Source organism: Protopterus annectens, chromosome 8.part0 (genome assembly GCF_019279795.1).
Source record: "Protopterus annectens isolate FY-2018-M chromosome 8.part0, PAN1.0, whole genome shotgun sequence".
Lineage (NCBI taxonomy): Eukaryota > Metazoa > Chordata > Ceratodontiformes > Protopteridae > Protopterus > Protopterus annectens.
Genome location: NC_056741.1, coordinates 1,196,183,836 through 1,196,209,686, shown reverse-complemented (window position 1 = coordinate 1,196,209,686; position 25,851 = coordinate 1,196,183,836). Strand labels below are relative to the sequence as shown.

Below are 25,851 nucleotides of genomic sequence, written 5' to 3'. Positions count from 1 at the left end.
GTGGGTTACGGATCAGATATCGGATCCGAGCCGGCAACTTGTTTCAAGCTAATGGATCCGAGCTCCTAGCTCCTCCCTTCACCCATAATCCCCTGCTAACCCTCCATGACCTCAGATAGAGTTTGCCCCTCAATATATGTCCAACAAAGGATATCTAACAACTAGTAGATCCGAAGAAGGTCAGGGGGGAATGGTTGCAGACAAATGAACTACCTACTCAGATGGAACGTTATGGTGAGTACATAACTTCTAAATCTGAAGTAGGATGTTCATTTGTCAGCAACCTGTGGGACAGAGTCCCCAGCTACCTGCACCTTGGGTGGCCATCATGGAAGGATATTACGAAGCACTGCAGAGCCAAAGGATGCTCTCCCTCTAGAAAGCAGGTCTAGCTTGTAGTGGTTAATAAAGGTATGAGATGAAGCCCAAGTGGCTGCAGAACAAATATCATCCAATGGGACTCTAGACTTGAAGGCCGCAGAAGTAGAAATGGAGCGGGTGGAATGAGCACGAACTCCTTCTGGTGCGGGTCTACCCGAGGCTTGATACTCCAGCAGGATACATTGGGAAATCCAGCGAGATAAAGATACTTTAGAGATAGCTTTCCCCAAGTTAAATTTGGCAAAGGAAATGAACAGCTGGTCAGATTGTCTATGGCCAGCTGTCCTATGAGTATAAAAACGAAGCTGCCTATGAACATCCAATGAGTGCAGCTTGTACTCTCCCTTATTCTGATATTTAGGGAAGAAAACCGGTAAATTTATGGATTGATTTATGTTGGTTTCTGATGCTATCTTGGGAAGAAAGGAGAGATTGATCCTGAGGTGAAAGATCAGGTAAGGAGGTTTCACAGAGAGAGCCTGAAGCTCCAACACTCTTTTCGCTGAAGTAATGGCTACAAGGAATGCTGTTTTCCATGACAAGAATTTGAGATCTACTGAAGCAGCGGGTTCAAAGGGTGGAGCAGTCAAGGCTTGAAGAACTAATGTAAGATCCCAGGGGGGTACGGCTTCTTTTACAGGGGGTCTAAGTAAAAAGGTGCCCTTGAGAAAGGTTTTACACAATTTGGCCAACATCAAGGGCCCTGTATCATGTCCCATATGGTAATGAGATATGGCTGCCAATTGCACTTTGACAGTTGAACAACTAGCGCCTTCCTGAAAGAGTTCAGTTAGGAAGTCTAATATGGATGGAAGAGGAGCCGTAAAGGGATCTAGATCGTGGTGCTCCGCCCAGATGGAAAAATGTTTCCATTTACTGTAGTACACTTTCCTGGTGGAGGGCTTATGCGCTGCCACGAGGATGGCTTTGACTGGTGAAGAGATACCGGGAGTCCTAACTAGGAGTGGGACTGAAGCAACCAAGCTGTCAAGTTTCAGATTGTCCAGGTTTGGAGTTGGTAAGTCCAACGGATGGGAGATGAGATCCGGAATGGGATCTAAAATCCAAGGGTGATTCACAAGGTGAGACCACAGGTAAGGGAACCAAATTTGCCGAGGCCAGAATGGGGCAATGAGAATCATCTTGCTCCCCAACCACGAGGCTTTCTGTAAGAGTTGTATCATCATTGGTAGAGAAGGACAGGCATAGAGTAGACCGGGTGGCCAAGCATGCACCAGAGCGTCTCTTGGAGTTTCCCCTGGAGGGGGGAATTAGAGCGAAGAAATTGTCGCATTTGGTGTTTGATGGAGATGCAAAAAGATCGCAGCAGGGTCGCCCCCATGTTGCGAATATCTGCTTCGCTACTAGAGGATTGAGAGACCACTCGTACGGGGTAAGAAGGGTGCGGCTGAGCTTGTCCACTAGGATGTTGGTCCTCCCCGGAATGTGCGTTGCAATCAGAAAGCGGTTGGTGGAGATCGCCCATTCCCACACTCTCATGGCTTCGCGGCATAGAGGGTAAGATCTGGTTCCCCCGTTTGTTGATATACCAGACCACCGACATGTTGTTCAACTGAATTGCAATCGTTCCTGTGGGGAGGAAGCTCTGAAGGGCTTGCAACGCCAACAGCACCACTCTCATCTCCAGAACGTTGATATGCAGGGAGGTCTCTGTATCGTTCCACGTGCCTTGGACTGTCCTGCCTGAATAATGCCCCCCCCCCCCGAGGCGGGAAGCGTCCGTGGTCACCGTGGCGAGAGGAGGAGAGGTGCAGAAGGGCCGGCCCGTATGGAAGTTTGATCCTTGCAGCCACCGTAGTAGCGCCCTCCTGCAAGCCTTGCTGATAGCAATGGGATGGTGGAGAGGAAGGGATAGGAAGGACCATTGCATTAAGAGAGTCCATTGCAGTACTTGCATGTTCAAACGGGCGCATGGAAGGAGCGTAATCGCTGCCGCCATGGAGCCTAGTGCCCTCAGGACCAATTCCGCTGGTGAAGCCTCTGAATGAAGGATAGCCCGCACATGAAGTTGTAGGTTCCGGATTCTCTCGGAAGTTAGGAAGGCTCGCAAATCTCTGGTGTCTATTCTGGCACCTATGAATTCTATGACCTGCGTCAGAGCCAGTAGAGATTTGCCGACGCTGATAGTAATGCCTAATTGTGGGGCTAGATGGAGAAAGAAGTCTCTGGCTGAGCAAAGTAGATGCCTTGTTGGTGCGGTCAGGAGCCAGTCGTCCAGGTACGGAAAGACCTGTATTCCCTGGAGTCTCAGGTGGGCCGCAATCACTGCTAACACCTTGGTGAACACCCTGAGGGCTGTGGTGAGGCCAAAAGGAAGGACCCTGAACTGGTAGTGACTGGCCCCCAGCCGGAAGCGAAGGAACCTCCTGGATCGTTTGCCCATTAAAATGTGGTACGCATCCTTGAGGTCTATAGAGCACATCCAATCGTTTTCCCTCAAAAGGGGGAGGATAGATTGAAGAGTGACCATTCGGAATTTTTCCTTGGTTACTGACAGGTTCAAGCGGGAAAGGTCTAGGATGGGTCTCAAGTCCCCAAGTCTTTTTTGGCACCAAAAAGAACCTGGAGTAGAACCCTAATCTGAGCTGGTCTTGGGGGACGGGCTGGATGGCTCTTTCTTAGCAGCTGCTGGATTTCTGCGGCTGTGGCCTCCCTTTGATCGGGTGGTACATCGGGGAGGTTCTTGGATTGGGGGACATGAAGTATTGGTATTTTGTACCCTCTGGATATGATGCGAAGCACCCAGCGGTCTGTTGTGATGGACTCCCATGCCGCTAGGTGTTCCGAAAAACGCCCCCCGACTGCCTCCGGAGTGGAGCAGTCGGGCAACCCCTCAGGGCTGCTGTGGGGACCACTCAGAAAAAGGTTCTCTGGACCCAAAGTTTCTTGGAGCCCCTCTGCCCCTGGGGCGACATCCTCCCTGTCCACCTCTGCCACGGTAGGACTGGCTGTCCGGAGCTGGTTGGGAATGTTGTGATTTACGGAACCACATCTTCTTCTGACCCTTTTGGTTCCTCGAAAAGGACCGCTGGGGAGCAGAGAAGTGGACTCAGACGGCAGACGTCTTCCCGTCCTTCTCGCTCTGGACAAGTGTCTCGCAAACTGTTTTGCCAAATAGGGCAGAACCATCAAAAGGGGCGTTTGCGAAGGACGCTTTAAGGGGCTCCGTAAAAATCGCAATGACGGAGCCAGGCCTGACGTCTCATGACTAGGCCTGCTCCGCTAGACCTAGCGGCTCCCTCTGTGGCGTGGGACAACAACCGCATAGAAATGTTTGAAATCGATCTCAGAGTGGCCATTCGGGTGGAGTACAACTGTTTGTCCTCCTCCGACATGGACTCGGGGGGGGGGGGGGATGCAGCGTATTCTTTGATAAGATCCCGCTGCATCCTGATGACATGTGCCATATAGTTCAGAGACCTTACCGAGAAGGTCGCTGAACTAAAGACTCGCTTCCCTAAGCGGTCCATCAAACGGGACTCTTTGCTCGGTGGATGGACTGAGGGACTCTCCTGAGCCAATTCCCTCTTTGTGGCTGCCGCCATCAACATGGCATCTACGGGGGGCCCCTTACTCCAATGTGATCGGTCTGAGGGGGGGGCTGAGAATCCTATCCGGGCGCTTCGGTACTGGCTCCACGGTGTCCGGATCCTTCCACGCCCTGGTGGTAATGAGGTCCACCAGGGGGTCGGCTGGAGGGGATACCCAAGAGGTAGACGGGCCTGCCTCAAATGCCTCCAGAAATACGGACTCGTCAGAGGAAGACTTGGGGGCAGACCACCCACCTCTGATTCTCAGCATCTCCATGATGTCTCCAAAGGAGACATCCTCAGGGGGCGATCTTGGGAAGCCTTCCCCTTCCTCCAAGTCCGTGTCCTCGGTTAAGGACTCAGGGGAGTCCACGTGCCTCCTTTTGCACTTATGCTTGCGGGGAGCTTCCTCGGGGGGACTGTCCGAGGAGGCCTCGCCAGTAACATCTTGTTCCAATGGAACCATCTGTGACATCGAAGCAGGCTGTCCCTTTGGCCGGGTGATGGAAGCCTGGCCCAGTAGAGAGGGAGTGCAGGGAGGAATCGATGCAAGGACCGGAGGTCCGGATGCTCTCAACAGAGCCCTCTCCACAACATCGAAGGCTGAGGGAGAGCCACTCTCCAATGGATCCGAAAGTCGGTTCCCACTCGGATCCAATGAAGGGATCGGAGCCGGCGCCCAGACCGTCGGATCCGAGGGACCAGTGTGCTCCGACCTGGACGGAGCCGAAGGCACACTGAATCCCCCGGATCTGAAGCTCGGACCACGGTTCCGAGAGGTCGGATCCGACAGGCTCGAGGGCAGGGTCGGATCCGAAGTACCAAGTACTGTCAGTGCCGACCCACCCCCGGCTCCAAGGCTGCTCAGCTCCGAACGCTCCGAACCCGGGTAGCGGGTCGGAGAAGGAGCAATTGGGTGGAAAAAGGGTGTCGAGCCCCCCCCCCTGAGGGGGGGGGGGCAAGAGCACTCCCATCTGCAGCTGGGCCTAGATGAATCTTCGCATCATCCGGTCCAAGTCTACATCGGATAAACTGGAAGTAGATCTCGAGGAGGCCACCGAGGCAGGCCTGGAATGCCGCCTCAATGACCTCGACGGAGATTGGGTCTCCTCCTCCTCACGCCCCAGGGAGAAACAAGAGGATTGGAGCCGAGGAGGAGGAGACCTAGAAGCAGTGGAGGGAGAAGCCCGCTTAGCTGGCGGGGCCGAAACGGAGGTCTCGGGCCGCCACTTGTGGTGCTTCTCCCTCCGTTTCTCTCTCCTGGCCTCCCTGTCCTCCGACACTTTAGCGGGAGTTTGAGTCCTGGACGGAGGCAGGGGGGCAGGAGTGGCAGCGACCACAGGCTGTGGTGGAGCCACGGGAGCAGCAGAGGTAGCGTAGGCCGAAGCTAAATCCGGGAGTAAAAGTCCCGCCAGGACCAGCTTCGACCTCCGCTCTTTCAGTGCCCTGGGGTTGAACGCTGCACAGATGGTACAGCCCGAGGTGAGGTGTTCAACCCCAAGGCACCGAACGCACCGAGTGTGGCCATCAGCCGGGGAGAGCTTATGGCCACATTCGGTACATTTGGAAAATATGGCTTTTGGGGCCTCAGCCATTCCTTTTTTTTTTTTTTTTTTTTTTTTAAAAGAAAAAGAAAAGCAACTACACACACACAGGCCCCAAAAGAAACGCAACACACATTCACACACTAATGACCAGCGAAGGGAGGGTAACTAATTAAGATCAAAAAATAAGGAACCCAACACACTTTAAAAGATTAATTTTAACTAAAAAAGAAATTTCTGACAAGAGGTATTTTGAAAAAGTAACTTTTTTTCACTTATCTGACGAGCTCAACAAGGATCCAGCCATCCACAAGCGCAGCAAACTAGATCCGAGGTCATGGAGGGTTAGCAGGGGATTATGGGTGAAGGGAGGAGCTAGGAGCTCGGATCCATTAGCTTGAAACAAGTTGCCGGCTCGGATCCGATATCGGATCCGTAACCCACAGGTTGCTGACAAATGAACATCCTACTTCAGATGTATAGTTATACCCTCTAGGAAAAAACATGTACCCGTAAATTACCACATAGGTGGCAGTACACTATACACCAAAAGTGTGATAACAGACACAGGTGGACAGTGGTCTCACCTTCGATAACCACATCGACACAACAGTCAGGAAATCCTTTTATGTGGCACACCTCATCACGAAGGGCTTTTCATCCAGAAAAAAAGGAGGTCATTGTCCCATTGTACTCATGCCTCATTAGACCCATTATAGACTACAACACCCCGTTTGGTATGTATCTCTCAAGACATCGGCAACAACTGGAAAGGCCGCAGAAATACCTCACTAAAAGAATCACAGGCCTAAAGCAGATGCCCTATGCGGACTGTCTAAAAAAAACTCCACCTACACTCTGTCGTATATCGTCAGAGGCAATTTCTGCTTAACATACAAGGCCATGTCAAACTCAGAGCTGTTGGACATGCTACACTTAAAGAAATCCCAATCCCTCAGAGACACACACTCCAAGGATCTAAACCTTGTCATCACAATGAACAAAACATGCTGGAAGGACAGGTTCCTGACCCAGAGACTCCCCAGGCTCTGTAATAGACTGCCCATACATATCAACTAGTGCACTGCTTTGGCCCTCTTCAAAAGGAACCTTGATGATTGGATGGGAGATAGGAAATTCACCCTGGGGATCACGTCAGTCGCCCTAGACAGGAGTCCACGGAAATAAATACTGTGGGAAGAAATAGCCAGGGAAGTATGATGGCTAGGCTTGTATAGGCCCTAGGGCCAATAGGTTCATAGGTTGGTGCTAGGCTATTACTGCAGCACAGGTTAAAGCTGCATTGTCCAAAGCCAAGAATACAGCTTTCATGGGACCCAATAATATCCCCGACTGTGTTCTACATGAACTACATAGCAAACTGGCACCATATCTGTGTGCCCTGTTCAGTCACAGCCTCATCTTAGGCTTTGTCTCTACCGAATGACACACTGCTACAGTCATCCCTCTCCATAAAGGGGGAGTGACTACAGACCCTGGGAATTATCACCCCATTAGTCCAAAGAGTCTGATATGTAAAGCTAAGGAGCACATCATCATGGACTTTATTAACAAAGATATAGGAAATCTCCAAACTCTTAGACCCCATGCAATTTGGCTTTGTGAAAGGGAAACCATGCCTGCTCAACCCAATTGACTTCTTTGAATCAGTTACCTGGGCTGTGGACGAAGGCAAGGCTGTGCATACAGCCTACCTCTATCTGGCCAAGGCCTTTGATTCCATTCCTCGCTCGGGAATTATTGATAAACTCACCAAACTAGGCATCAACCCTATATCACTAGGTGGGTTGCAAATTGGCTCACAGACAGAACACACAATGTGAAAGTAGCAGACTCCAAGACAGTCTGACAACCAGTCACGAGTGGAGCCCCACAGCGATCGGCCCAGAGGCCTCTCCTGTTCTCATCTTCTTCTCAGAAGTCCAGTCCAACACAAAGGGACTCTAGCTGACCAAGTTCGACTGCAAGCTGGGAGCTATTAACTCCCCAAGTGATGCCGACATCCTACAGAAAGGCCTCACTGAGACCGATGACTGGTGTCGAAACCATGACCGTAAGCTTAACGCCAAAAAATGCATAGTCGATGGGAGCCCACTGAACACTGTAGGTGTTATAACAGATGTGGGGATGCAGGTTGACCGCAACCTCTCATTCGACCACATTGCCACTGTGGTCAGAAAACCCTATGTGGCAAATCTCATTACAAAGGATTTTGCATCCAGGAAGAAAAAGGTCATAGACTCTCTCTACTTTTCCCTCATTAGACCAATCATCAAGTATAATGCCCCATTTGGCATGTACCTCACTAGACACCTGCAGCAGCTGGAGAGGTCACAAAAGTACCTCACAAAGAGAATCCTAGGCATTAAATACATGTCCTACACGGGCAGACTCAAAAGACTCCAGCTATTCTCGGTCTCATATCACCTACTTAGGAGGAGATTTCTGCTTGACTTAAAGCTATGTCTGACCCAGCTCTGTTAGAAATGCTACAGCTAAAGAAATCCCAATCCCTCCGCACAACACGCTCCAGAGACCTCAACCTCATTACCACAATCAACAGGACATGCTGGAGGGACAGGTTCCTTACCCAGAGACTGCCCATGCTCTGGAATGGACTTCCCATACATATCAAGCACAGCACTTCGCTGTCACTCTTCAAGACAAATCTTGATGAGTGGATGTGTAATAAAAAGTTCACAACAGGTGATCACTCCAGTGGCTCTATTTGAGAGACATTGGGAACCAACTTTGGGTAGCACGATGACAGGGCACTTCTATGGGCTAGGCTTGCAAAGGCTCCAGGACCATTAGCCTAGTATACACCGATGAACCTATGAATACAGCAGAAAATCATTAAGCAGTTTTGGGTCTCCATACTGAAATTATATGCACAGCTGAATGTAAATGCAGGACTTTTTTTGGTACCCAAACTGATATTTCAAACTAAGGAAGAGGAAATATTTGATAGCAATAGCAGTTTGGTAATCACTTTCTAAACAGACTGTGTCAAAATACCTTTTCATGTTGCAAAGTAACGCAACTGCTTAATTTTGTACAAAATCTGTGGAAAGTGACAAGTTATTTTCCACACACTACACTCAGTGCAGCACTGACTTACAGGTTCTGCTTATCCACGCAATATACACTGCACTGTAGAGAATATCTCATGCTACTTGTTATAAAAGCATGACCTTACACACTGCAAGTTTTCACACTCGCAAGTGTAATGTCATTTTTCTAACCACACTGCATCAACCCGCTCTAGGTTCACACTTCAAAGGCTACTTACTCTGAAGGGTTCATGATGCCATTTCCATGCTATATATTACTCTGCAAACAATGTGACATCAGCCAATATATTACTTTTTACACTCATACAGTGCACTTTAATAAGCAGGTCATTATCAATGTGCCTGCTATACTCTACAAAGTTACAGTACTAGACTATCCAATACATTACAAGCTGACATTACATCATCAATGCTGGTCATTTTCATACATGAGGGAAGCAGTATACAGTCGGCTCCACTTAAATGCATAACAGATAAAAGCATAATCTGATTAAATGCATACAGTGCATTCAATCCCGTTGTTAGTTAATGGAATTGTATTGCAGTGCATTCTGCATTAAAGCATACTGGATAATTGCATGTTGTTGTGTCTTTCGGCTTTTCCTGGTTAGGGGTCGCCACAGAACTCCGGTCCGTTAATGATTGGTAGTTGATTTTTACGTGCCGAGTTACCAGCCCTGACACAACCTTCAACGAAGGTACACCCATTCACGCATGTCTCCACGCAGAAGACGCTCTAGCTGAGAATCGAAGCGGACAGCGTCTGTGAGGCGACAACGCTACCGTTGAATACTTCATTTTAATGCATAGATGTCTCAAATTCCAAGTAGTTCACTGCCATGTTATTTACTCTTGTAACTGCATAGTCCAGTCCGGCTGAGTGCTGTAACCATGGGGGTACTTACATGTACTTACTGTGTCATTACATGATCATTACATGAGCAGGAAGTCTCCCTGTTATCTAAGGGATACTGTATGCTTTTGCTCAACAAGTAAGAGTTATCCAAGGATTTTACAAGAATGTTGAAAAAAAAACTTCTTAAAACGACTATTACATGAGCCGAGTGGGTCGACATTATTAAAAGATTTGTTAATCAAAAAAGTCAGACTTCTATTGCAACATCATTAGGTGTGCACCAAAGCACAAGTTCAAGAACTCTGAAAAACAGAGAAGAAATTATTAAAAAGAGTGGCAAATACCAACCCTAATTGTAAACAAAAGGTTGGGTAAAGCTGAAGATGTCGAGGATGCCCTGTTGTACTGATTTTCACAAGCCAGAAGTCAAAAAATTCCCATTAGTGGTCCACTGTTAATGGAAAAGGCAGACTACCCAAAAGCATAGGGGTTGTGGATTTCAAACCTACACCTGGTTAGTTAGAGAGACGGAAGGGACACCACAACATTGTGTTCAAAAAAACAACATAGTGAAAAACAAGATGCAGATGATTTTGGAGCTGATGGGTGGTAAATGACAAAAAAAAAAAAAAAAAGCACAATCCATGTGACATTTTCAATGCTGATAAAACGGGGTTATATTGGAGACCTATACCAGATGGTACATTGACATTTAAAAGTGTAAGACTGCTGGATCAAAGGCTGTGAAAGAACAAATGTCCTTACTATTAGCTTATAATATGGATGGTAGTGAGAAGTTTGAACCGCTTGTGATTGGGAAAAGCAAAAACCCAAGGTGCTTCAAGAACATAAAGAAGTTACCAGTCACTTACAAAGTAAGCAAAAATTCTTGGATGACTGGTGAAATTTGAAAAGAATGGCTTCTGAAAATTGACAGCTCAATGAGAAGTAAAAGAAAAATCTTGTTGATGTATGATAACTGTGCTGCACATACCGATGATGTAAAGCGGACAAATGTAAAACTTCAGTTCTTGCCACCAAACATTACATCCCTTATTCAACCAATGGATCAGGGCATTAATCGCTTGCTTCAAGAAGCACTAACACTCGTTGGTGCTGTGGCACACTGTTGATATCACAGACAGTATGTCAAAATCACAAAAAACAGCAGCTGAGCTTGCCAAGAAGCTATCCTTGGTGGATTCATTACACATGCAGAAAGAACCATGGAATACAATTTCACAATCTGTGATGACCAATTACTACAAGCACATCAGAATCACAAAAAACAGCAGCTAAGCTTGTCAAGAAGCTATCCATGGTGGATTTATTGCACATGCAGAAAGAAGCATCGAATAAAATTTCACAATCTGTGATAACCAAATGCTACAAGAAGGCTAGTTTTGTTGTGTTAAGCCCAGATGATGTCACAGACAATATAGTGACAATAGCAACAGAGATCAGCATGAGAATTTTTGCACCCAATTTGGGCACAAATGTGAACAATTTAGAGCGGTACATTGCAATCTATGAAGAACTTGAAACAGGAGAAATGGCTGCCGATTCTGAATTTGTCCCACAACAGTGTGCTGCTAGCAATCGGAAAGAAGATGAAGACATTGATAATGAGAAAACCTCCACTGCTCCAGCACACTTCTGTGATTTTATTCAATCTCTGGACATACTGCATAGATTTATGGAAAAAAAAAAAAAGGTATGCAAGTCCTTTTCTATGAACTGAAGGACACTACTTCATCTGAAGCAGCAAACAGCTGTTCAGACATCAGCAACCTTTTTTCTCTATGATGGACTGGATTGATCACGGTTTTATACAGTACATTTTTCTATAAAGTTTCTGAAATGTATCACTGTTTGTGCACATTGTCTTACCTAGCATAAGAAAACAACAAAAACAGGCACATTGTAAATATACAGAGGAAAATCTATTTTAGACGGAAGACATACCATACTGATTTCTAAGCTAGACACATCAGAAAGTACAAAGGCTGAATGTTAAAAAGAATAAAGCTAGAATAAAGTGAATACATGAATAAGTGGTACTGAAGCCTATAGCAGGTAGAAAAAGGATATTGTAATACCAGTTTGTAAAGAGACTTTCTCCTGCAACCACAATACATACAGCAGCTGTAAGTAACCTGTTAAAGACTTCCTGCTCATGTAACAGCTGTAAACACTAACTTTTCTATAGTTTCTGAACTCTATCACTGTACTTTGTTTTTTTTGTGTGACTGTACTGTGTATAGGTTCATAGGTTTATACTAGGCTATCTGCCCTAAGGCATTTATAAGCCTAGCCCAAATTATTGTGGCTTACGCCACCCCTTATATGAAAAAATACTGTGCCCATTAGTTTGTTGTGCCTCTGTCCAGCAGTGACCCAGAGATGATTCCCGGGGTAAACCTACGATCTCCCATCCACAGGTCTAGATTTCTCTTGAACAGAGTCAGCGAGGTGCTCTGCCTCACATGGACCGGGATTTTATTCCACAGCATAGGGAGTCTCTGAGTGATAAATCTATCCCTCCAGCACGTCCTATTTATATCCGTGCTAAGGTTTAAGTCGCTTGCTCTAGTGGTTTTGGTGGATTTGGATTTTTGAGGTGGAGCATGTCCATTAATTCCGGGTTGGACATGGCCTTGTATGTCAGGCGCATGTCACGTGTGAGCAGGGGGTATGCGACTGAATAGAGCTGGAGTTTCTTCAATCTGGCAGCATATGACAGATTTTGGAGTCCCTTTATCCTTTTGGTGAGGAACTTTTGGGGTCTCTCCAATTGCTGCAGATGTCGGGTGAGATACATCCCGAATGGGGCATTGTACTCGATCATTGGTCTGATAAGTGAAGAGTACAGGGGAACAATGACCTCACTAGATCTAGATGTGAATCCCTTCATGATCAGGTGGGCAATGTAGAAGGTCTTTCTAACCACTTTAGCAATGTGAGTGTCAAAAGAAAGGCCACTGTCAACCTGGGTCCCCAGGTCCCTGATAACCTCTTCTGTGCTTAGTGGATTGCCACCTATATGGTAGCTTGGGGTTACCTTGTTTTTCCCGAAGGGTATGACTATACATTTTTGGCGTTTAACTTCAGGCCATGGCTCTGGCACCAGCTATCTGTTTCCGTGAGTCCCTTCTGAAGGATATCCGTGTCCGATGCACTTTCCACTATGGCCCAGTTTGCAGTTATCTGCAAACTTTGTCAGCCAAAGTCCTCCCATGTTGGCCTGTACTGCCAAGGACCGAGCCCTGTGGGACACCACTTGTGACCGGCTTGGAGTCTGACACAGCGCCAGCAACTCTAACCCTGTGGGTTCTGTCCTTAAGCCAGTTTGCAACCCATCTTGTGACATATGGGTTTACATTTAAGCTGGTAAGTTTTTCTACAATACCCGAGTGGGGTATTGTGTCGAAAGCCTTTGCAAGGTCAAGGTAGGCTGTATGGACTGCCTTTCCCTCATCAATGGCCTTGGTGACTATTTCAAGAAGTCGACCAAGTTCAAAAGGCATGATCTTCCCTTGACAAAGCCAAACTGGGTCGGGTCCAATGTCTGCAAGTCCCTATATCTTTGTTTATGAGCTCCATTATGATCCTCTCCATAGCTTTGCAGACTAGACTTGTTAAGCTTATGGGGCGGTAATTACCAGGGTCCGTGAGGCGCCACCTTTGTGGAGTGGGACCACAGTTGCCGTCACGCCACTCCTTGGGCACGTATCCTGTGGTAAGGCTGAGATTAAACAGCTGCCTTATGTGCGGGTTTAATTCCTCATTTAGCTCGTGTAGCACACAGCCGGGACACCATCCGGTCCCATTGATGCTGTGTTTTAGCTTTAGAGAGAGCAGCTTTCACCTGCGCATTTGAGATGTCCGGGAGGCTACACTCGGCTGGGATAGTTATCTCTCCTTTAGGGGAGAGGGGTGAAGTTTGCACTGAACCTGTCTGCCAGTATGTTGGCAATGTCTGTGGGTTCAGTGATTTTGTATCATTTTGGACTAATTCTGAGCATATCTGTGAGTTTCCACCCAGGTTCCTAACATAGCTGAAAAAGGCCTTATGATTGTCCTTTGAATCCATGGCAATTTTTCTCTCAAAATTGGCCTTAGTTGATTTTATGAGTGCTCGTATTTTTTACTAATAATGATCAGGGGTGACTTCCCTTTTATGGATTTTGTTCTATCATGTAATAGCTTTCTCCTCTTATTGTAAAGTTTGTTAATGGCTGGGGTCCACCAGACTGGACGTTTGCCCTTTGTGGAAAGAGTCTTGGTTTTATTTGGGATTGCCTGATCCATGCAGTCCTGGAGGTGTTCATAGAAGGCATTTGTAAGGGCTTCCGCAGCTTGGGTTGTGGTTTCCTCTGACTCAGGGGCCTTGAAGGATACCACACCAGTCTTGAGTAGTGTGAAGTTTGCTTTAGAGAAGTTCTTCACTATGGTCTTTTTTGTTTGGGGTGGGGGCGGGATGTGGATTTCCAGTGAGATTAGTTTATGATCAGATCTCACCAATGAGGGATATACTTCCGGTGTGGAGCATTTTGTCCCCATGTTTGTGACAATGAGATCTAGTATATTTTCTCCTCTCGTGGGAACAGTGACTAGCTGTTCCATGGCATTTGAATTTATGAACTCCAGGAACCGTTGGGCTAGAAAGTTAGGGCTTGAGTAATGTTCCCAGTCTATATTCGGGTAGTTGAAGTATCCGGCATTAATTCATGTAACTCATAGCAACTTCGCTTATAAGCGTAAAGCATGCTCTGCTTAAATGCATTGACTAATCTCAGTCCCGAAGTTATGCATTTATGCAAAGTTACTGCAACTTCACACAATAATTGGCTTTCACAATGTTGAAAGTGCACCATCAACTGTTCAGGCAAATTTTCAAAGTCTACACACAATGTAATACCTTAAGATTATGCTCTGTGAGCTTGCTCTCTCAATTGGCAAATTCTTACATGGTCGGCAGTTCAGTTTCCCTCTATGTGACTAGGTCTTATAAGTTATTTACTCATGCGTTACCCGTCATACACTGTGGACTGGTTAGCAGTACTCTCGAAGTTGTCAAACAAGTATCACCAGTTACATCACCATTCTACACTATGAAATGCACTGTACCGAGAAGACGTAGCAACTCTACTGCGTGCTTAATCTGTGGTAAGATATCAAGGAAGGCATGCAGCTAGTCTGTATAACTGTGAACAGTGAAATATCAGTCTGATAAGCTCTACACCAGTACTTCTGCACTCCAGTGAAAACGGACCTTAACTGCTGCAAAAGATGGACAAGCACCAGTTGAGCAATGTCTCAAAGAATGTGGTAAAGAGCACCAGAAAAGGAGGGGCCATCTAGACTGAAATGAGTACAGAGGCATTTTATCAAGCTGTAAGAGGAGCCCTTCCACAAGAAATGGTTAAATGGATCCAAAGAATTACTGTGCTCAGGTTCCTCAAAAAAAAGCCTGCTGACAGACGTCCGTTACAAAAAAAAAAAAAAAAAACTATGCTGAACTGTCATCACCAGCACATGTCTGGGTGTCCAAATTTGTTCTTAAGAGTGTTTAGAATGAGCAGTGCTATGGGCCACTGCATTACCAGTGTATGTTGAGTTATATTCCAGTGAATAACAGTACTGTAATGCAGCAACAATAAATGTAAGCATCAGCATCCTGGGTAGAGCAGTGGCAGCTGTGAAAACTACATTAACTGAAGCAGAGTTTGTGGTTCCAAACTCTGAAATTAAACTGGACCATGTTGTGATAATGACAGAGGTAGAGAAACCAGTTCAGTCAGCCTGGAGAAAAGATTGTGGCAAGTCTGAGTCCTACTCATCTAACAACAAAGAAACACTCACTTTCACACGTAGCCAAACAATGGAGTGCACTTCTTGAAACATTGTGCAGGGGTGTTATAACATACACAACCACATCAGTGAATGGCATATCAGAACTTTAAAGAATGTTGTCAACAAAGAATTCTTTAAAATAAAAACTTATCAGCACAAAAACACGACTGAGCTAGATGAAAATCAGCACTGTTTTAATGACAAAAACGTAAGCACTTTCACACTGTTCAAAGTGCTTCATCAGGCCATAAAATCTAAAAATAAAGACAAGCCTTAAGTAAAAACATCAATTACCATATGCCGAATAAACATTGATCACCCATTCAAATCAACCATTTATTGCAATTGGGCAATATAACATTTAAATCACCTAAGCAGATCTCTAGCTTTCAAAACAGGTCTTAAAGAGACCCTACCATTATGTCCCGGTGATTTGTCTGCCTGTAACTCAATTATCCAATGCAGTTCACGATTCTCAGTATACTTCTGACATCACCTACATGCGCATTCCTCATTACGTTGAAATTGAAAACATGAGTATCATCATAGTCTAAAACATGCTTCGCCAAAGCACTTCTAATATCTTTAATGCCTACATAGGTTTCTTAATGGAATGTATCAGGGAACAATTTGTTTTCCCAATATAGAAACTCATACAAATCTTACAATTTGCAATATAAATAACATCTGTAGTGGTGCAGTCTGCTTTAACATTAAACCTAAATGTTCTCCGTCTGTGAATGTACAAAAACATTACATGTATCAACGTATGCACAAAAATTACACTTGCTACCAAGCTGTGTACCCAATATGTTAATCTCATGACATGGCATTTGATAATTCCTATAATACAGCTGCCTCTTTATAGACTTCTTATTTTTAAAAATGAATTTGGGCTCATCACCTATTAAATCTTTAATATGCTCTTCCATCTGAAGAATCAGCCAGTTTGTTTTATCCAGTTTGAAAGGGATAGATATGGTTAAGGCTTTTCTTATTGCAGATAGTTACGCATGACTCAAAAACATTAAGTTGATATCTTTATTTCTAGCGATTGTCCTTGAGAACAATGTTGTTATGTTTGAGGGCTTATATTACATTCAGAAGGCTGGCGTAGCTATGGGCAACACCATGTGCCAATAGCTACACCAATATGGTGCTTGCGCAGTGGAAACTTGAACATGTGCTGGGAGGCAACAGTTTATACCTCTTATATTAAGCTCTACAAGAAGTTTGTTGACAATGTATTTATGCTATGGGGAAGTACTTTAGAACAGCCAAAATGGTTTGTTAATTTACATACATCTTTTTTTGATATTTATGTATCACTCTTGGCAAGTTATTGAATTTCTGGATGTACATGTATCCAGAAACTTGGATTTTACTTTCAATACTCGTCTCCATAGGAAATCTTGCAGAAGGAATGGGATGTTGCAGCAGAACAGTATGCGCCCCACATACACATATAGGAATGTCCTTAAGGGGTAGGGGATGTGAATTTCCAGGCTCAATAGTCCAGAAGAAGTACATGAGTGTGACTTGGAGTTCAGTAATGATTTTCTAGAGAGGGGATATAATCAGAGAGAGGTTAATGAAATGTGTACAGAGGTGTTGACCCTTAGGACAGGACGAACGCAATCACATTTTTCTGACAAAAGATCTAGGACTGCCTCTAATGACGACATGGATTATAATAGGGGTAGAAGCATCTCTAATGAAATCCCTGTCCCCCCATACTATGCCAGTGATGTTAGAGCAGTTTGTGACATTATTGAAACAACTTGGCAAACAGAAGAGCGTAATAAAGATTTAATAGGTGATAAACCCAAATTCATTTTTAAAAATAAGAAATCTATGAAGAGGCAGCTATGTTACACGAATTATCATCAAATGCCATGTCGTAGATGAATATTAGGCACACAGTGCTATAGCAAGTTTAATTTTTGTGCATGCACTGACATCTAATCTAGAAACATTCAGGTTTAAGGTTAGAGCAGACTGCACCACTACAGATGTCATTTATATTGCTAATTTAAAATTCTGTTTCTATATTTGGAAAACTAGTCATTCCTTAATGGAACATACCAGGGAACATGTATATTATATACGCATTAAGGATGTAAGAAGTGCTTTGGAAAGCACGTTTTACACTAAAACTAAAAACATGAGCATCATCATAAAGTTACCGAAAAAGCAATGAGGAATCTGTGTTTAGGTGATTTCAAGAGTTATACCGAGAATCGTGAACTGCATTGGATAATTAAGTTACAAGCAGACAAATCACCAGGACTTAATGGTAGGGTCTCTTTAAAACCTGTTCTGAAAGCTAGAGATCCAGTTAGGTGACTTAAATGTTATATTTCCCAACTGCAATGAATGGTCGATTTGAATGGGTGATCAATCATATGGTAACTGATGCATCTACTTAAGGCTTGTCTTTATTTTTAGATTTTATGGTCTGATGAAGCATTTGTAACAGTGTGAAAGCACTTACCTTTTTTGTCATTAAAACAGTGCTGATTTTATCTAGCTATCCTCAGTCATGTTTCTGTGCTGATACGTTTTTTTATCATGTGCTGTGGTGTCTTAAGCACAGTTAACTCCTTGAGGGATACTTTTTTTTTTACTCAAAGAATTCTTTGCCTACAATTATTCAACTAAAACTTAGCCCTATGAAAAGGAGGTGGAAAAAACAATATGGAAGTCTAAAAGGCAAAAAAAAAAAAAATCCTTACAGAACCCATGACAGCATTCTCTTTATAGTGTGCAATAGGCAATTCAATCACCTGAAGGACATTGATCTAATGCAGTGGCCATCACAGAGTGCCAACATCAAGGCAGAGCTTAGTACTTATTTTGTACACTGTGACAAACAAAAGCATCTGAAAGACAGGCAGCATTCCAGAAAAGGGAAAAAATGAGTGGAAAATTTGACTTTCAAAAATTCTATACTGTGCAGCCTTAGTAAATAGATGAGGTCTATATTAGAAAATGAAACGTCAGAACAGCGAACGTGCTTAGATCGACCCAAAATGATCGAATCTGCTAAACCTTGAACGGCCACAATAGCGATTTTTTTCCCTGGGGGGAAAAAAATCTAAAAATAAAGTAGGGGGCTTCGCCCCCACACACCCCTACTTAAATATACCAACTCCGAGATCGTACTACAGTGGAGGAAATGGCAAGCCCTGGCAATGGCCCAGTAATTTTTTTCCCTGTGAAAAATAAATAAATAAATCGCTGTTGTGGCCATTTGAGGTTTAGCAGGTTTGATAATTTTGGGTCGATTTAAGTGCATTCGCTGTTTTGACATTTCGTTTTTCTAATATAGACCCAACAGATTTATATGGCTTTTGACTGCTACCTCCACAGCGACTGGCAAATTTTAACTAGGCCAAAAAGATCCGGCCACCAAGATCTTGTGAAAGAACACAAAGTCTGGGGATGTACATTATGGATCAGTTTTAATTGCTGCTAATGCATTTGTTAATCAGGTAATGAAGTGGTCAGACTTATAGACATTTTCGATCATTACATAAACATGGACTCCAAGTGATTTGGTCACCTTGACTAAAGTTGATGCGACACTCAACATCACGTAAAAATGGGGAAAAGGGGATTGATTACCTAAGTCACAAGGTCAATGACAAATGCAGAATACATAGACAATTTAGAATAAATTAGAATACAATTACACTTTAAAAGGACACCAAAATACTCAGGGAAAATCCACACAGACATGAGGAGAACATGCAAATTCCATAAAAATAATGATTACAGATGAGTAATGCATCCAAAACCCAGATGTCAGATTGAGAGACCGTAAACATCACATGCAATGGTTCTATTTACCAGTCACTTCAAGCAGTTGCTGACCTCACAAAGTTAGAGTGCACCAACAGAAATTCAATATTCCACTCAAAATACATTTTCTTCTCAAAATTTAAATTTCCCTCAAACTTAAGAGTACTCAACTGATGCTGGTGAACTGCTGCATGCACCCACATCATTACACCTAGCACAGTGATGACATGAGGTCAGGAGTGCTGATAATGGCTGTGACTGGCTGTAAAGCCAAAAAAGACAGGAAAAACAAAGTCATGAACAGCCACTTGGATACAAGTAACGTTTATTTACTACATCAAGATGTGCAGCTATATATAATCAAAAAATATTATCTTTGCTGTCATTTTTAACTTGTAATGAGCACAGAAAAGAAAAATAATTCCTACTTTACCTATTAGCCCTTACAACTAAAGTAGCAAAAGTATAGTAAAAAAAAAATGGTTAGACACGCACACAATCAAATCAATCAATAAATAAATATAATATTTGAAATAATACTCTAGAAAACAGAAGCAAAGGCAGGAAAGCTCCTGCTTCCTTGCTAGACAGCACAAGGAATGCCCTTAAGAGTAGCACATTCAAAACAGCAGTGCAGATTTCCACAAGTCCTATTTTCACATAAAAGTGTATGTGAAAATGGAATCAGAAGGTCCACTAGCAAACAGTTAAATTCTCAAAAAGGCTAAAATTCACTAGCCAACAGTGAACTTTCTCAAAACAGTTGAAACTCACTGCAGGTTCTGCATTCAGTTTCATTGATATCGACATGATCTTTCCACAGACATGCTGACCACTTTGTAAAATGTTCAACCACTCATATGACAGTAAGAAACAAGGCATTTAAATTTAAAAATTCTGGTTTACTTAAAGAGATGCAAACAGCTAAAACTTTTAAAAATGAAATGATCGATCTTCTAACCTACCCACTATCTTCTCAGCAAGAGGGCCTGCATAATCCAATGTACAAAACACCCAAAAATACAATGTACTGTTATCTACAGAGGCACATTCCGAAAATAGTTATGCATGACTGTCTACTATTAACAGTTAACACATGGCAAAAACTAGATCTCGAGTATGATCCTAGACATCACCCACTCTTCACAAAATAAAAAGCTTTCACCTCAACAGTTTACATCTGCAGATGCTGATATCAAGGATGACAGTTTCCCCCAAAAAATCATTGCCAGTGCAATTTCTAACTGTATGTCAGCAATGGTTCAGTGCGTGTGATTTTTTTCCTCAGAGTCTGTACAACTGTGGAGCAAGTACACTTACATAAGGGAGTGCAGGAGGAAAGCCACCCAAGAGTGTGTGTGTGTGTGTGTGTGTGTGTGTGTGTGTGTGTGTGTGTGTGTGTGTGTGTGTGTGTGTGTGTGTGTGTGTTTAAGGGTGAAAAAAAATGCTCTTTTATGAGGTTTTGACTAGTTGGAGGTTCCACTACATTGTTGGGTTGAAACTTTCTAGTTTAAACTTGAGACAAAGCAGTGGAAGCAGTCCAAATACAAATGTACAAATCAGTATTCCTACCAACAGCCATCCTCAAAATCACCAAAAGGTGTTTTAAATGTTGCAATACTTCTTATGGCATATGTTTATCTGACTTTCACATGTTAGAACATTTGCCAAGAGGTACCTCCATATCATTCTCCCCAGGGATTTTCACTGACATTTCCTGAGAAAGGAAACTACCAACTATCTCTTAATTCGGAATTTTGAGGTGAAAAAAAAAATATGTGAAGTCTATCAACTTGGAAGTGGAGCACTCCCATTTTTGTTACACAGCCTCACTAATCAGTCTTACACAAATCCATCCTCAACCCCTTTTAACATTTTGCACATGGGGTCGGGGCATCACTTCCGCAGTGACAATCATCTTGATTACACAAATGTACACAGTAAAGCAGTACAGCGGTACACACATACATATAGATGCCAATTATGTTGCATGATCACTGGAATTATCTTTTAAACAATTATTATTTAAAGATTTTAAGTGATTTGCCAATTTTTTTTGCACACACCTTAGTACTACAGCATGCAAGTGCATAAACTCTTGACCACCACCCCTATCAGAAAGCATTTTGGTTACCCAATTCCTGAATAAAATTAGTTTTAAAATTTGCAATTTACTTCCACTGACATCACTGAGAAAAAACAAGGAAGTTTAACTTCAAGTCTATTGGTGCAACAGACTCTTTGCCTTTGCCTGCATCACTGAATGGACACAACACACTGCATGCACAAAGGTGCTCCATTTAATTGTAAAGATTTAGCTCACATTAGTCCTATGGTAGCACACGACTGGAAAAGCTATTTTTTTTTTTTTGGAATGTGGGTTGATAATTTTACAAAGCTTTTTATTAAAAAATCAGCCAAAAAAGTAAAGTAGTAAAAAAAAGTAAGGAAGTAAAGTAAAGGCATGCTGGAAATATATTGTGGCCCTTGACTCAATGTCATAATGTATATAGAAACATTGGCAAATCACTTTAACCAAGCAAAGTTAAATTAGTGACTAATGCCCAAGTCTAAGACAGCTAAATTTGTTAAGTTTTCCTATAATGTATTTTAAAAGCAGTTAAATGCAATTTTCTCACCTGGAATGCAACTTTTGATCTAACTCTGTCTGTTAGCTGATGAATCACTTGGGCATTCAGGCTTCCATTATTGTCCATATCGCCAACCATCACTGGGAATGTCTAGGAGAGAAAAGAATTAGACTAACATCATGCCAGAACATGAGAAAAAAAAAATAGGAGGTAATGTAAGAAAACTATTATGAATCAAAACCTAATTTTTAACCATCTGTAGTTACACCTGAAGCTACATGCACTTGTGAATCAAGTTGAACTAATCCCACAATAAAAAAAAAAATTCTCATTCATAAAAGTTCACTCCATCAACTCTAGCTCAAATGGACAATTATACCACCAGACGAGACCATTATACAAACTTGAAGCACAGCAGGTCCACAATTCTCTCTCGGTTAAACCTTGGAGTTAATTAATGTACTATCTGCATATTTCAGAGGCATGCTGCATTTAAGAAACAGTACATCTGCACTTTAAGACTGTACAGACGTAGATGTGACAAAAAAAAAAAATAGTTTCTTTGTAGGTGATGTTTCAATGCAACAGCTAGGTCAGGCACAGTGTGATGTTTTGTGGTTCAAACAACTCGGAGTAGAGGGAGAAAGGTTAGTTTTAAGTTTGTTCACAGGTTATTAGGCTAATGACCACTAGGGCCCTAACAAGACTAGCCTGGGACCCCAAACCATTGGGTCCAGAGGAACACGACTGTCTATACATGGGGAGAGGCATGCAAGTAGGGAGGGACATGGGGGGGGTGGGGGTGTTAGGATAACATTTTCTTATTGACAGCCTTTGTCCATATGGGACACCAGACCAGGGATTATGGATTAGTCTTCCAATTGTCAAGGTTTTGTTTTGAATATGGTCAGGAATGAACTGTGTTTTACTTGAACTGGGAGCCTATTCTACATAGTGTGGTGATCCTTTGGGACACACATTTCTCCAGCATGCTTTCTTTATGCCACAAGTGAAGTTCAGATCCCTGGATCTGGTTTTCTGGTGCTGTGTTTTTTGTGCATGTGTATTCATCAGGGCTGGGCCTGAGGAAGCCCTGTAAGCCAGGCAAAGATTCCTTCTCAGCAGCCTGTAGGAGACTAAAAACAGAGAGACAGCCTTTAGGTGATCACTGTAAGACAGACTGTTCATGCCCTAAACTCTCCTGGTGAGAAACCTCTATGGGCATTCCAAGTGTTGCAAATGTCTAGTTAGGTACATGCCAAAGGAGGCACTCTTTAATGATAGGTTTGATAAGGGCAGAGTACAGTGGCAGTATAACATCCTTGCACATGGATGCCATACCCTTGCCTATAAGTTGGGTAACCTACAACGATCGACTATCTTAGCTAGGTGATGGTCAAAGGCAAGACTGCTGTCTACTTGTTCCCAAATCCTTTACTACTTGGTTCGACTCCTAGGGGCATTTTACTTGGATTGACAGTATTCTAAAAGGCATTATACTGTATTTTTGGCATCAAATTTTAGACCATGGCTTTGGCACCAGTCATTTATCTATGTTAAACCCTTCTGCCCAATGTTGTTGTCTTGGGAGGAATTTATAATGGCTCCCAATTTACAGTCATCTGCAAACCTGGGTTTGTTTTGGGTTTAATTTTTTGGTAGGCTAGGCAACCTCTATGCAGCCATTCAGATATCTGTATATGGACTATCTAAATAATTCTGCACAGGCAGCTGTGGTCTCGTGGTTAGGGGAACTTTAAATTTTGACAAACTGTCACTTAATTGGGATCATTTTGCTTCAGAATAGCTCCTGTTAGTGGTTTAGCTCAGTGTCCTGGTTGATTTTTTACTTCAAAGGAAGTGGGAACCAGACCTCACCAGTGAGGATGTGAAGGGGGATGGGGTGCAATGTTTTCCCATCTTGAACAGTACCAAATCCAGTACGTTTGAACCTCTGTTTCGAAATGCACTACCTGTTCCAGTGTGTTTGCATAAATGAATTCTAGAAAATGTTCTGCATGCGAGTTTGAGGTATTGTACATTTCCGACTCTAGAGAGGGATAGTTAAAGTTACTCACGAATAGCATGTTTGTTTGTAAACCTAGTAGATGTGCTCACCATACAAAGAGTTGCGAGACTCTAGGGTCATAGATGGTGACCTGTAACTAGCTATGATATGGTGAGGGACCACATCTAGTGCCTTGCACGTGGATAAGCTCCGTGGCATTATCCTCTTGTTTAAAGAACCTAGAAGCAGGTTTATTGCCAACTGAGATCAAAACACCTCCACCACTGGCCCCAGTCTGTGCTGCTGTTGGTCTAATATGTGGAAGGCTTCAAAGCCTTGCATTGCTAGGATACTTTCTATGGCTTTAAAACAAAGTCTCAGTCATAGCACAAATGTCTCCAAAAAGAGGAGGGCTTGAAAGGTGTGGAATTTGTTGTTTAGGTTCCTTTGAGTAGCAACACCTTAAGGTTACTTGGAGACTTTTTCCACTATGTTGGTAGTTTCATCAGTTTGGTATTGCCTAAGACTCTGAGGTGGGGGAGAAGGTTTTTGCCAACATCTGAAAGCCTATGGAGGACAGGTGCAGCCCATCCCTGGTAAAACACTGTCTGCTGGCCATGTCCTCCCATGCTGACAGATACTGTATCCCTGGAGTGGCACCAGAAACTGACAATTACTAAAAAAAATCAATCATTTTATGTTCAAGCTGTGGCATCATCCTGGTTACAGGCAGCATTCTGCTCAATGCAAGGCTAGTACCAATCTGACACACACATTCCGAGAGATCCATTAGGTCTCTTTTCATATAGTCCAATGAGGTATGTCACAGGTCATTTACACCCACAGGGGCTATGATAAAATCATAGCAGTAAGCGGGGTACCATGACCCAAGTGCGATATGGTGTAATATGGTTTCAGCAAGGCAACTAACCATCATCTTCTTTTCTAGCCTGCTGAGTGGGACATCTGTGACAGGATTATTAGGAAAAGTATATACTTGCCTTATGAACTTTGCTCTTGGGGTATCAATGGTTGAGACTTGGGAGATGCTTGCTGTTGCATTTGGTGTGTGTTTTAGTGAATGCCGAGGAGCAGTGTTCCTGTTTAGTGGCTTTGGAGGTTTTGGAGATTTGAGGAGGTTTCTTTTAAGAACCTCAGCAAACAAAAGTATGTGCATGTTAGGGATGTAGTGTGGTTATTCCAGACAACCTCATTTGTATGAGAGATTATTGCCCCAAGGAAACTGCATACTTGCATACCTTACATAATTTGTTGCACTCTTTACTGACTAACTGGTTGTCCGAAAACATAACACTATTGCTACGTTACCTTAGGATGCCTAAATCTACCAGGCTGGCCACACATACATTTAGAAATATCATATCCACGTTGTCCAATCCTGTAATAAGGTAGGCTGTTTTGATTAAGGATTCGGGTTTTAGCATTGATCTCGCAGGGTAATTTTTGGGGTTAAGGGCAAGGTGTTATACACTGCTAGAATATGGTAGTGCTATTTGTTACACAAACCAGTTCAAGGTGTTACATACATAAACATATATACATACATAACATAACATACAGACAAATATTTCAAGCACGGGCTGTGATGCCCCTGCACTAGCCCAGTAATAAAGTCGTCTCAATCCTCACCACTGGCAACAGTGAGGGACGTACAAAGTAGGAGGATAAAAGTTCACACACAGTAGTACAATTTCCCTTAAGAGCACACAGAAATTACAGTCAGTCTGGGGCTGGTGTCTCCCTCTTTCTCCAGATTCCCAATAAAAGACTCCCCAGTGGCACTGCTATAGGGTCAAGATCGCAGGTGAGGGATCAAGCAAAGACCTCCAGCACCCTCTCTGTCCAACCAGTGTTTCGTGTCCCTGCCCAAGTAGCTGACACACACACACACACACACACACAGATTCAATTTACACACACAGATTTGATTTACACACACACACAGATTTGATTTACACACACACATTTGATTTACACACACACACACATTTGATTTACACACACACACACATTTGATTTACACACACACACACATTTGATTTACACACACACACACACACATTTGATTTACACACACACACACACACATTTGATTTACACACACACACACACATTTGATTTACACACACACAGATTTGATTTAC

General features: G+C 43.3%; 1 protein-coding gene across 1 annotated transcript in view; it reads right to left on the bottom strand.

Moving 5' to 3' along the window:
• Positions 1-25,851, bottom strand: part of TOMM40 (translocase of outer mitochondrial membrane 40) — a 278,102-nt gene that overhangs the window by 101,266 nt on the left and 150,985 nt on the right. Inside the window, exon 5 of the mRNA XM_044080684.1 lies at positions 21,727-21,828. Coding sequence (XP_043936619.1) covers positions 21,727-21,828 — 102 coding nt within the window. The remainder of the gene's footprint in view (positions 1-21,726; positions 21,829-25,851) is intronic.